This window comes from Carlito syrichta, unplaced genomic scaffold (genome assembly GCF_000164805.1).
Source record: "Carlito syrichta isolate Samal-C Ts95f unplaced genomic scaffold, Tarsius_syrichta-2.0.1 Scaffold302715, whole genome shotgun sequence".
In the NCBI taxonomy this organism is placed as follows: Eukaryota; Metazoa; Chordata; class Mammalia; order Primates; family Tarsiidae; genus Carlito; species Carlito syrichta.
The window spans coordinates 646708-659586 of record NW_007246811.1 but is presented as its reverse complement, the minus strand read 5'-3'; the positions used below and the strand labels follow the sequence as shown (position 1 = coordinate 659586).

The 12879-nt window shown below is 40.2% G+C and overlaps 1 protein-coding gene across 1 annotated transcript; it reads right to left on the bottom strand.

Annotated features, from left to right (window-relative positions):
* Positions 1-232: 232 nt before the first annotated feature.
* On the bottom strand, positions 233-9635 carry LOC103259412 (hyaluronidase-4). The gene is made up of 3 exons (XM_008057076.1): positions 8682-9635; positions 2563-2652; positions 233-634 (listed from the first exon to the last, which is right to left on the bottom strand). Exons 1-3 carry the CDS (start codon positions 9633-9635, stop codon positions 233-235), a joined length of 1446 nt encoding a protein of 481 aa, XP_008055267.1.
* Between the last annotated feature and the right edge of the window lie 3244 nt (positions 9636-12879).

The following is a 12879-nucleotide window of genomic DNA, read 5'->3' as shown; positions in this document are numbered from 1 at the left end:
ATTTAGCACTTTTTCTAGGATGAGTTTGTGAACTTAATTGTCAGGCCTCCTGATGTCTCTTTATAATACCTCTCAGTGAGGTTATTTTCCTGTGTCATTAAATAATTGCATCAAAAATATAATAATAATACCTCTCAATGGAATTCATAACAGAAAAAAATAGTCATGAATTTCATCTCTTCCTTAAGAGACTACTCCAGAGGCCATGCAGTTCTCTTTAAACTCAATTATCTCATGACTGAGTATCCTGATAACCTGCTAAAACCAGCAGGCATAGTGTTATTAGTGAGCCAGAAAAAGGGGACAGTCCAGAGCAGCCATCAGCTGTCTTCCTTTCCTTGCAATCAGTTCCTTCATATCCCCTATAACAATGGCAGAAAAATTTCTCTGCCATCACTGCCAGGTCTGTATCAGATGCTTTTCCTTTCACAATAAATTCCCCATCCTCAGAGGGCTCTATGTGGTAACTTGCAGGGTTCAAGTGCAAGTAATTGGGAGCTTTCCACATCTTCCTCATGCACCTTCCATTATTTCTGCAGAGGTGAAGGCTGCATACCTCTGCAGCCCTGGTCACATTGACTATGTAGCTCCCTAAATCAGAGCTCACAAACTGCTTCACATTGGTACAGTTGCCCTAGAAATGGAGAAAAATAAATGGCGTTTAGTGGTTCTCCTGATTACAGTTTCTAAGCCCACAAGGTGGTTCTTTGAATTTGATTGAAACCTTACAGCTTGGTTCTGGTTGGTGAACTCTTAGTCTCCTAGTTATGATGGCACATGAGTCTCAGATCAGAAAGGGGAGAGGTCTCGGGGACAGGAGATAGAGAGTATGTAACAGTCAGGCTAAGCAAACAAACTTGGAAATGGGCCCCAGAATCAGCATATACAACCTTGCCTTCCTCCAATTTACATCCCACTCTCCCCTGCCCCCAGCTCCCAAGTTAATGGATGTGAAAAGGAGAGGAACACACCCAAATTAGAAGCCATGCCAGAGCTGCTGTCTCAGGATACTTTCCAGGTATGCGGTGCCTCCACAGTTGTATCAGAACCTGAATTGTTATATTCCACCATTTGTTGTCAAGCATCAACTTGTAGCCTTCTGGGTTTTCCTGTTAATTATCCTCAAATAGCAACTGTCTTACATCTCCATATACAATTAAAACACAGAAGAGCCTGTAAGACTGTGCAATGTGGTAACCCCAAATATGAGAAGCCTTGCATGTAATGTTTACCTATTCCAAAGAAGTCTCCCAAAGGTCCAGCAGGGAAAAACATTGGAAGCAATGGTGGTGGCAGGTCACCATACCTTGGGGCAGTATAGCAACCCATTTTATAATCTAGTTAATCATTCACATTGCTATTCAGTATGTACAGTTATAGTAAGAGTGATGACTACATTGTTTTCAGCTTTTCTTGGTCACCTGTATCCTGTGACTCATTACTGGGAATATGCACACCCCTCAGAGACCAGCCTTGGCTGGAGACTGCTCCCTGAGGGAGGAGGCAGGAAGAAGCCAGGTAAAGGGCGAAACAGTCTATGTCCAGAGAATACCTCACAGACTGACAAAGTAATTTTCGTGTGTGTGGTTCCTATTATTATTCTAAACAGAGGCCACCTGGGTTGTGCTACCACCTTCCTGAGGGAGCTCTTCTCCTGGGCCACGTGGGGGTTGGAGTGGAAATATCACACCTGGAAAGTCAGAAATTGATCCTCCCAGTGTCTACCTAGTTCTCCTAGGTGGACATAGTCATAAATCATTTCATGAAGGCTATCTCAGCAGCAACAGGTTGAGACTATGAAGTTCTAAGAATAATATCAAATTACCATGAACTTTCAAAAACTGCAACTTCACAAAAAGTGTTGAGGGTGCCAGTATTATATTCAAGGCAAATTGTGATACGCTCTAGAGATATAAACAAATGACATCTGGACATACAGAAGAGATTGTGATTAACATAGACTGGGGAGAACTAGGTAGATTTCTTAGAGTCAATGATATCTCAGCTGGGAGAAATTTAAAGATATAAACATCTTATTTTAAATGCTATTAATTTTCAGCTGATTTCTCTGTAGAGAAAAAAATAACTTCAATGTGGAGATTTAAAAGTTACTACCTATTTCTACTTCTTAAAATAGGATATCACATTTTATGTAGTGGTTACAGTCAAGGTCTCCATCCTCAGACTGTGTGTGGTTAATGCCAGTTCCACCACTAACTAGGCTAAACAGCCGTTGACCTGGTCAGGTTCCCTCTCTAGTTTCCCCATCTGTAAATGAGGATGAGTGTCAAGACCTCATATGACCAGTAAATGAGTAAATCCAAAACAACAAACTTTCAGCACAAAGTAAATATTCATCAAATGTCAGCGTTATGATTACTGCCTTTATAAAAATTAACTGTATTTATAGAGCTCTTTCTATGTATCAAGTTCTGATTTGGTACTTTTATTCTGAAGCTGGTTTATCATAGGGGTCATGAGAGCTTTTTTACAGTGAGTTCTGCAAAAAACAGAGGAAATACTTTTAAAATCATTAAATATACCTTCAAGGTACTGACTTACCTCAGATGAAGTTAAATTCATGTCTCCCCAAATAACAATGCCTGCAGCTCCCAAGGCAGCACTTTCTCCTATGGTACTGACTAGATCTTGCTAGATGGAAGAGAGTAGAGTTCATTATTAATTTGAATTTGAATAAAACTACCCACCAGGAATTGGGATTAGGAGCTGAGTTCAGTACAATAGGGCCGGGATGGAGCTCATATAATCCACTTTCTTAGAGTGAAACAAATGAATGAACCAATTCTCAAAATGACACTCTATAACCATATGCAAAAACATATAAATATTTTTAAAGGAAAACTTAGATTTTTCCATGCAGTGTATTATTTCGGAAACACAGTCTGTTAACAGTTAATCAAATGTTATTCACTCGAAATTAGTTCGGGGTGTATGTCCACAAGCCAGATTACAATACACCCCGAACTAAATGAGTAAATCCAAAACAACAAACTTTCAGCACAAAGTAAATATTCATCAAATGTCAGCGTTATGATTACTGCCTTTATAAAAATTAACTGTAAAAAACCCGGAAACTTATTTATAAAACCCGGAACTTATTTATAAAAAATTGGGGTATTTATTCTCACATGTTTAAACTTGTCACCTTCAAAGTAGTCTTCATTAGATGCAATACACCTATTGAGATGCTTTTTCCACTGCTCAGAAGTTTAGAGATTCATCGATTTGAATGCCTTTTAGTGCTTCTGCCATTTTTTGTTTCAGCTCTTACACATTGGCAAAACATTTCCCTTTGAGAACATTTTGATCCAGGAAGACAAAAAAATGTCATGTGGGGAAAGATCAAGTGAATAGGGAGGACAGAGCATGGGGATCATGCTGTTTTGGGTCAAAAATTGCTGAACATTCAGCGAAGTATGGGCTCATAAATCACCCATCATGAAATGGACAAATGAGTTGAAAGAATCTCCACAGAAAAATTCACTAAAGCTGAACGCAGTCTCTTACAACAATGCTAGCAGGTGCACTGATGATGAGTTCCTAAAACACCTAGCAGGGGAAGACTGAACTACAAGGGACCCACGTCGTATGTACATGACCCATAAATAGAATCCAAAAGGTTTCCTTCTCCAGGTGCAATCTTCTTAATTAGGTTCCTTTTCAATATTGCAACATGTTTCTGCAGAACTTTACTTACTCAGATGGGTTTGTATCATTTCAATTCCAAGGCCAGGTAAACAAGCCGTGTGAAGGGTTTGCAGGCTCTGGTTTGGTCCAACTTTTATATTTGGTCACTGAATTTATCTGTGTTTAATTTCAAAGTACCTGACTTCATGGGCTTTACTAATGACTCATAAAATCATGGAGAAGCTACCGGGATTTTCTGCAATATGGGTAAGAGAGAAGAAGTTAAGATTCCAACAGAAAGAATTTTAATTTTATAATCTTAAAGGATTATTGTTTTAGTGTTTAAAAGTAAACACGGATCTTGATTGTTTTGTGGGAAAAATTGATAGTTGAACATATGTCATTGGTTTCCCAGTTTATTAGATTATAACATCTTCCCCTAGTCATTAGGATACTATTTGCCTTTGACTCCATGGTTGAATTTTCACCAGTCATATGCTGGAAAAGTTAATGGGTGATTTAGTGGGAAATGAAGAACCTTAAACTGTATTTTTCCTTGTTCACTTCATATTAATATCAGTACTTGACAAATAAATCTCCTTATCTGATACTTTTATAGTTCACCATTGAAAGGTTTTACAATTCAGTTCTTAAAGTTTTTTTCCCCCCGTACCTTTCAAAAAGGGAAAATATTTTGGTTTAAACTAATTACCCTTTCAGGTTCACATTTATTTTCATTTTCATGACCATAGTGTGTGCTGAACAGATCAGAGCTGACATGACAGGAAGGGGAGGAGCTTTTATGAGGCCTAAATAAGACAGTGTAAATAAAAGGATTTAGAAAATGATCATTGTTACAATGAATAGAGACAGAGGAGGAGTCATCTATGTAGCAACCAGATTGTAGACTCTGTTGGGTCCATGTCCATTGCCTACTTTGGCAAAAACAAAAAAATAGAAGAGAAGAACTCCTCACTGCACTCCCTTTGAAACTTCCCTGAAAACAGTGACGTAATATTCACATGGTGTAGTCAGGGGCAGAAATCCTCAAGAGCTCTCCTTTGGGTTAAGGTGTCATCATCAAACAAGGAGAAGAACATAGGTTATTGATCTGTATTCTGTTAGGTATGGAAGCTACAGATGTTTGTGGTAGAAGCCATGCCTTCTGAGGCTGATATAAGTTTCTTCCAAATGAGTTATCAAACTAGTTTCTCATCAAATTAGTTCACTGTCGCCTAGCTGAGAGCAGGGTGCTGTAGGAATCACAAAGCAGCTATGTTTGGGGGATCAGAAATGCAAGAGCATGACCCAGTGAGTATTACAGATCACATACAAAAGGCCTCTGGGAGTAGATTGGCACCAGATGAGAATATGAGCCACATGGATGGTGTCACTCGAAAGGAGAAAGAAAAGAGCAAAGCAGAGGTGGTGGAAATGAGGTAGACAATAAGGAAGACCACGAAGAAGATGAACTGCAGCTGAGAGTCCTGAGTGATGCCCTTAAAGATAAACTCAGCACCACAGAGTGATTTTCTTTATCTAATTTTTTTCAATTTTATCTGTATCTGTATCACCCAGACTTTATTTACTGATGAGCGTAGTGAATTTTCTGTTCCTGAAAATATTTTTTTAAAAGCAATAATATGCCGAGGATGTTATTTTAAATATATATATATATATATATAAAATAAAAGCAGAGGTGGTGAAAATAAACCTCCCAGGTCCCAGTGTGGCAAAAGGCTACTTTGCCCCTCCCCACGTTCCTCGGACCCAAATCAAGGTTCAGCAGAAGAAGTAGGGACACCCAGAGGACTCAGCCTCCTCACTTGTGTGTCCATCTCCAGTGCATACCAGAGTGCATGGAAGAAAGGTGCCCACTGTGGGGAGCCGGAGCCTTACTAGTGAGCTCCCTGTGTGCACTACCAGAGAGAGCAGTAATTATTTACTGGGTCGTAAACATCTTTAAATCTATAGCCAAAGAAACCCTTTTTATTATTTATTTTAAAAGTCCAGCACACAGAAGGAACTGGAGGCCATCATCTTCAGTGAAATAACTCAGAAACAGAAAGTCAAATGCCTCGTGTTCTCACTTAGAAGTGGGAGCAAAACAATGAGTACATAGGGACATACACAGCGAAATCATAAACATTGGAGACTCTGAAAGCTGGGAGGGTGGGAGGGGATGAGGGATGAGAAGGATGAGAAGTAACTTACTGGTACAATGTTCCCTATCCAGGTGATGCATGCATTAGAAACCCAGACGTCATCACCATGCAATATATCCGTGTACCAAAACTGCACCTGTACTCCCTAAATCTGTCTGTCTAAATAAATAAAGCTTTAAGAGGCACAGCAGCAGGTTTTATCTAGGTTTATGTAGGTGAACTAGGCAATATTCTGCGTGAAATGAGGTTTTATTGCCTTCATATTATTCCCCCAAGCTATGGCTGGTGTCTGAGAGTCCACTCTGAAATATCCCATATTTAAGTTTAAGGCTTTGATACCTTTTTAAAAAGTGATGACCATGCCACACCTATTTCTGTTGTGCTTTACATTTTTATATGTATGTTTTCATTTGATTTTCATAATACTTCTGCTAGGTGAATAGGGCAGGTAACTCTGTCCTATTTTCAGTACATTAAGACACTGAGGTTCCAGGGAGGTTAAGAGATTTGTTACTTATTGGTTAATCTTTTTTCTAATCTTAAGTGTGTGTGTGTGTGTGTGTGTGTGTGTGTGTGTGTGTGTGTGTGTTGGTTAATCTTTTTTCTGATCTTTGTGTGCATATGTGTGTGTTTTAAGATGCAGTCACTGTTGGTAAGGTCAAAAGTGGAATCTATTAATGGTCATTTAGAGTTTGGTACAAATGAATATCAGCTTTTAAGAAAAATTTGTGGGCAGGTTTTTATGGTGCATTGGGTACAATGGTGGGTACACTGATGGTTTAAAACACTTGGAAATAGCTTGCCATTTAGCAGCAGAAAGGGCGCTCCATTTTTTTTCTGAGAGGGACCACAGCATTTCCAAGGCAGTAGCTACATAAGAAAGATTACCACAGGTTCACAGATTGTCCAGAATGTTCCAGTAAGCTAAACAAATCTTTTGTAATGAACATTTAGTTCCTTAAAGTTTATTGTCTCTTCCAAAGGTAAACTTATTATCAGTAAAGAAAGGAACTCCTTTGAGCCAAATATCGAAAAGGGAAAGCTTCATAAAAGAAGGTGGTATTTAACTCTCGATTCAACTCCAGAGTAGTCAAGATGATTTTGTAAAGATTTAGATAACTTTTTTAAACCTTCCAGAGAGTCATGATTTCCAGTCATTCTTCATTCAGTCATGTATCGCTAATTTTTCTGGGTAGTATGAATATCAGTTTACTATAAAGGTTTTTTTTCCCTTCTTCATCTCATGAAAGGTATTGGAGGCACAGCATTCATCATATTCATACCTACCCATCATTTCTCCCTCTGATGAATACACTCTACTCTACAGATGTTCCATAAATACCCACTGGTCAGAGCAGAGGCCTCTCCTGGGTGTTTCCTAAGTCTTCTCCTTAGGATGCCTAATGCTCAGAGTGTCTTTATTTTAACACACACTGGGGGTGAATTGAAATTTGTCACAGTGGAAAGAGAAGAAATGCTTCTGTTAAAACATATCATGTTACATTTAGTAATACCTTAAAACATTGCTTATGTGAAGGCCTGAACAAGTATCAAGTCTTCTCAGTGTAGTTACACTGCACATAATTATCCAAATCCAAAGGTTAGCATGCCAACTACTCTGCCTATAAATTTCCATTTAAGGGGCCAGACTAGCAAAGACAGAGGAAGGGCAGGGAAATCTGGCTGAAGGTTTACCTATTTTAAAAGTCACTCTCATGATTTGCATGAAGTCTTTGGCAGCATATACAGCTTATAAAATAAACAGATAGAATCAAACTTCTATCTGTAAATTTTAACCAGAGCTATAAAACCGTTTACTAGTGATTCAAGTATTGAATGTAGAACTCTTAGCAACTTTCCACCAGCTGTGATCTTACAGGTGGCTAAATCTGTAGACTGCTTTTCACATATCTGCCACCTTTCTCATAACTTTTTTAATTAAAAAAATTATTTGTATTAAAAAACCATAAAATTTACTCTTAGTCATGTTTAAGTGTGCAATTCATTAGTGCTACATATATTCACATGGCTGTACCTCCCTTATACCTTTTGTTACAACTGGAATCATACTTTAAAAAGAAAAAGAAAGCACTTTTTAAAAAAACCTCTTGATATTTGAGATGGTAAAGCCAGAAGCAGAAATCCCTCCAATTTCATTTCCACATGCATGTGCAAACACTACATTTTAAAACATTCTTCCTGCCGGGCTCGGTGGCTCAACTCGTAATCCCGCGCCTTTGGGAGGCTGAGGTGAGTGGATTGCCTGAGCCCGCGGGTTCGAGACCCGCCTGGGCAGCAAGACCTCATCTCGACAATAAATCAAAAAACCAGCCGGGCGTGGTAGCGCATGCCTGCAATTCCGGCTACTTGGAAGGCTAAGGTGGAAGGATCGCCGGAGCCCAGCAGGTCGAGGCTGCGGTGGCTGGGAGTGGCCACTGCACTCCAGTCTGGGTGACAGAGTGAGACTCCAACTCAAAAATAAATAAATAAATAAAAAATAAATATATAAAACATTCTTCCTGACTCCATAGCCTGTTCACCAACAATCATTCCAACAAAGTTCCAAAAAGGCCAACTGTAGGGGGGAGTACAGTCAAGGACAGGAAAGTGGAAGTGTAGTATTTGCAGGTATCTCACTTTAACCCCTTTCTACCTGACTTCATTCTGCAAATAAATAGATAAGGTAATCAATCTTCAACCTAGATCAATTACGAGTCTAAGTGGATGACTGCTCAAGGAAGAATTACACTCCTAGCTAACAGACCAATCATTGGAGTTCTTCTAAGACCACAATTAACAAAGAAACGACTCTCTTGGAGGTAGGGAGGAAATCCCCCAAGGAAATCCCCCAAGCAAGGAGCTTCTTACCTTAGAAAGAAAAAATAAGGGTTCGTCTCTGTACCCCAGCCTTGTGTAGACAAATACAGGTAAAGCATAGTCATGGGATGTCATGGTGGAGATCCTCATGGATTCATGCACCCGAAACTGTGAGAAACGCAGAACATTGTCACCATCTCCAAGGGATTTCCTGATGCCAATAGAAGGATATAAAGCAGCACTGCTGTTCCAGAGCCATGAGAGCTCGTTGTTCCTCAGAACTTCCTCTTCTGGACATGACCCCGTATAGTTTGGGGCATAAATATTATAATTATGGCAATCAGGATATAAATAATAACCCCAAAGGCCTTTGGGTCGGCTCTTAATTCCCAAGGTGATGGTTTCCTTCATGAAAGCTTTAGCACTTTCTTCAAAGGTCTCTTTGGCTAAATATTCAATATCAGTAGCAGATATATTCTTTTGCATATCAGCAATAAGTTTTCTTGACTTCTGTCTGTAGACATCTTTTGCGTTCCAGTTCCGGGCCCACTGGGGTCGCCAATATTCCCAATCTATCACAGCAAGTCCACTGAAATCTTCAGCAGGGATGTAATAACTAATATCCTGGTCGGCTTTTTCCAGATGTACTTGCAAACTTATGTTCTGAGGGAGACCCCCATTGATGGGGACCCCCTGTGATGTATACCATGGATAATACCCCAATCTGTTGACATAAAATATAGTGACATTTTGCCCTCTAGCTTTGGCTAGTGGACTTCCCATCACCTGAAACATTTTCAGATTTAGTCTTACATTATATTTTATCAAACACTGATCTGTTGGAGCATTCCAAGCAGCTATAAAAGGTTTTCTTTGATAAATTGGAAGTTGAGCAGGTTTTAAAGAAGAGATAGACTTCACAATAAAAAACATAAGGAGCCACGGAGTGAGGTGTACTGGTTGGACAACACAAAGCCTTAACTGTCCTTCCGATAATGGTTTCATGATCATGATAAGATGAAAATCTTATGTTATCTTCTGCTTTAATACTCTCAAGGCCTGTGGAGAGATTTAAGTTTCTGTTAGTAATACTTCTGAGGAAAATGACTCAGATATTGAATGGATATTATTTCATATTCTATTTTTAAAGTGTATTTTATTTACAGATCTTAAAGAGAGAACTACAAATAAATTGAGACATAGAAGCAAGTTGGTGAACTAGTTTCTATTTAGGGGCAAGCAATGCAATTCAACAAACATTAATGGAGCACCAGAGCCTCTGTCCAGAAAAGAGAAAGAAAAAGATGTTGTCCTTGCCTTCCAGGGAGCCCATGATCAAAGAAAGATGTGAAATAATATTCCCTGTCATTTTGGAAAACTCATAAAATCCTAGGCATTGTGCCTAAGTACTTTATAGATATTTATTTCCATTAATCTTGTCATAACTGTGTAAGGCTTTTCATTACATTTCCATCTTACAAACTTGGAAACTGAGGCTGAGAGAGATGAAGAGGCTTGCCTGATATCACGTTGCATGGAAGACAAGGCAGTGTAAAGTTTTAATAAATAATAAAAACGCACAACTAGTACTACCTAATCATTTATCATTTACCTAATCATTTACTTCTCCTGGGAGTAGGAAGCAGGAAGGAGGGAAAGTGATTTAGTGGCAAGGAATGCCTCAGAGTAGACACTTGAGTTGAGGGACAAGGTGGGTAGGTGTTTGGATGGTAGAAGAGGGATGAGGAGAGCGACTACTTTAGTCATCTCTCTATAAAGCTACCATAATTATTTTTAAAAAATCTCTTGAAAGCATTAGGTGGCATAAAATGTTATAGTCTTCTATGTCATTAAGATTAAAATGCATTTTGGTTACACCTGATGCCTAGTGAAGTTAAGGTCTCCAGTAGACTTTTGTTCTTGACTGAGTACTTAGGACATGAGCCCTTTCCTCTGTATTGAATTCTGTACGGTAGATGAGGGGGAGACCCAAAAAAACCCAGAACTATTTTTTTGGAGACCTGGCCCCTTGTAGTACAGGCTTCCCCCACTAGGTGAGTGTTCTAGGAACCCATAGGTATCAGCATACCAGTTATTACTGCGAGAGGTTGCCCTCGGCTTCAGGGGCCTTTTTTTTTTTTTTTTTTTGGAGATTCTTTCAAGGCATTTGCCCGTTTAATGATGGGTGATGTACAAGTGTGCCTGCCCACATTGCACAGGTGTTCAGCAGTTTTTGATCAAAGTAGTTTAGTCTTTGTACCCCACCCTTCCCTATTCAACCGATCTCACCCTAGTGACTTTTTGTTTGTTTGTTTCCCCGATGAAAAATGTCCTCAAAGGAAAACCATTTCGCCCATGTGTAAGAACAAAAAAATGGCAGAAGCACTAAAAGGCATCATCATTGACAAGTTCAAAAACTGTGTTGAGTAGTGGAAAAAGTATCTCCATAGATGTATTGCATGAAACGAAGGAGAATACTTTGAAGGCGACTGAAGTTTAAATATGTAAAAATAAATACATAAGTCCCCCCCACCCCCCATCCCATATGTCTTGGTGGAAGGCAGGCCCGATGTTTTATTAAATAAACCAAAATATCCAGGCACTCTCTCAACCTTTGTTGCACTTTGGGCGTTGGAATACAACCTTGGCCAGGCCAACTAGACGCATGCTACTCTGGGCTTTGCATTGGGATCTTGAGATTCTAAGGGGCCAAGGTGGTGTGCCAGAAGTGATAGTGTCCAGGAGCAGCAGGCCCTGGGGGCATTCAGAAGGTGGCAACTGCTGTCAAGTGGCAATATTGTCCTCCAGAGACAGTACTGTCAAGTGGCAACATTGTCCTCCAGAGACAGTACTCTTCCGTTCAAGTGAGTGAGATGTAATTTTGGCTGCTTACAACCAAGAGCTCCAGTTGACAGAGGCTCTTTTCCATGGACTCTTCGGCTTATGTGCATTTCCCCCAGCAAAGCCCATCACCTGTGCTCTGTAGGTTGCTTGGAATGATCATTTTTAACCACCAGGTGCCACCTGTCAGACTTCATAGTGTTTCTCAAGCCTTTGAGGTAAACCAAAAGGTAAACAACAATTTTTCTTTTTAATTAAAGCATAGCCAGTGCAATGGGTCACGCTTGTAATCCCAGAACTTTGGGAGGCCAAAGCAGGAGAATCGCTTGAGCCCAGGAGTTCCAGTGCAGCCTAGGCAACATAGTTGAGAGGACAGATCGAGAGTGGGAAATGCATTATTTTTTAATCTTGTTCTTAAACCTTAATAAAATGATGAAAAAGTAGAAGCTATGTTTTTGGAGAAATGCACACTCTAGGAAAAATTTACCTGGCCGACTTTGCCTTTTCAGAAACAGACTTCCTGGTGCCAGGTATCAGATATTTCACAGCAGCAATCAAGCTTGCCTAGAATAAAGGGTATTTACAAGGCCTAAGACATCATGCATTGGGTAATGATTGTAAAAGTCATGAAACTTGTAATTACAAAAGTTATGACCGTCCAGAGGGGAGCAGGTGGGAATTCAATCTTCCAGTTAAATGGGCCCTACCTACAGGGAAGCCAAGATCCCCCAAAGCTACCCACTGGGAATGTCTAGGAGATAAGGAGAAATCCACCCTCCATTAGCTCTAAGGAATGTCGTTGGGGAAGGTTCAGGAGCACTGGAATCCTTATCACGCCCTTCTCTAGGGACTATGATAATGTAGGCAGATAGTAACGGGTCTCTGCGTCAGAGGTTCGCAGGTGGTGGATAAGAAAGTCATGGCAGTCACGTCTACCTGATTGCAACATCTCCAAGGGAAAGGATTTAAGCCAAGACTGGAGGAGCTACGGTGCCACACTCACCTAGAGCGTAGGCCCAGTCGCTGTCTGTAGGGGGTGGGGAGCAAACTTTTCTTAAATAGATCTATCTTCTCTCACCTCTTTGTGTGCTGCAATTCTTTGCATTGCTTGGATCTCTGGGTTGCCAGCGCGCACCTCCAGCCTGCCCGGCTCCAGTGGTGCTGCGCTTCCCTGTGCCTCTCCCCCTCCATTCATCCATCTTCACCCTATCCGTGCCCTCACAATAGCGAGATCTTGACTCTATAAAATAACAATAGTAATAAATAAATAAATAATCAGAAAAATAAGCTGAGCATGCTTGGTGGCAACTCCTGTAATCCCAGCGACATGGGAGGCTGAGAGGAAAGGATCACCTGAGCCCAGGAGGTCAGTGTTGTGGTGAGACATTATCATGCCACTCTGCATCCC

Coding starts and splice junctions, on each gene's coding strand:
- LOC103259412 (XM_008057076.1), bottom strand. CDS start 9,635: ATGAAACCATTATCGGAAGGACAGTTAAGGCTTTGTGTTGTCCAACCA. Junction 2,653..8,681: donor CCTTATTTTTTCTTTCTAAG/GTAAGAAGCTCC, acceptor TCTTCCATCTAG/CAAGATCTAGTCAGTACCAT. Junction 635..2,562: donor TGAATTTAACTTCATCTGAG/GTAAGTCAGTAC, acceptor CTCCATTTCTAG/GGCAACTGTACCAATGTGAA.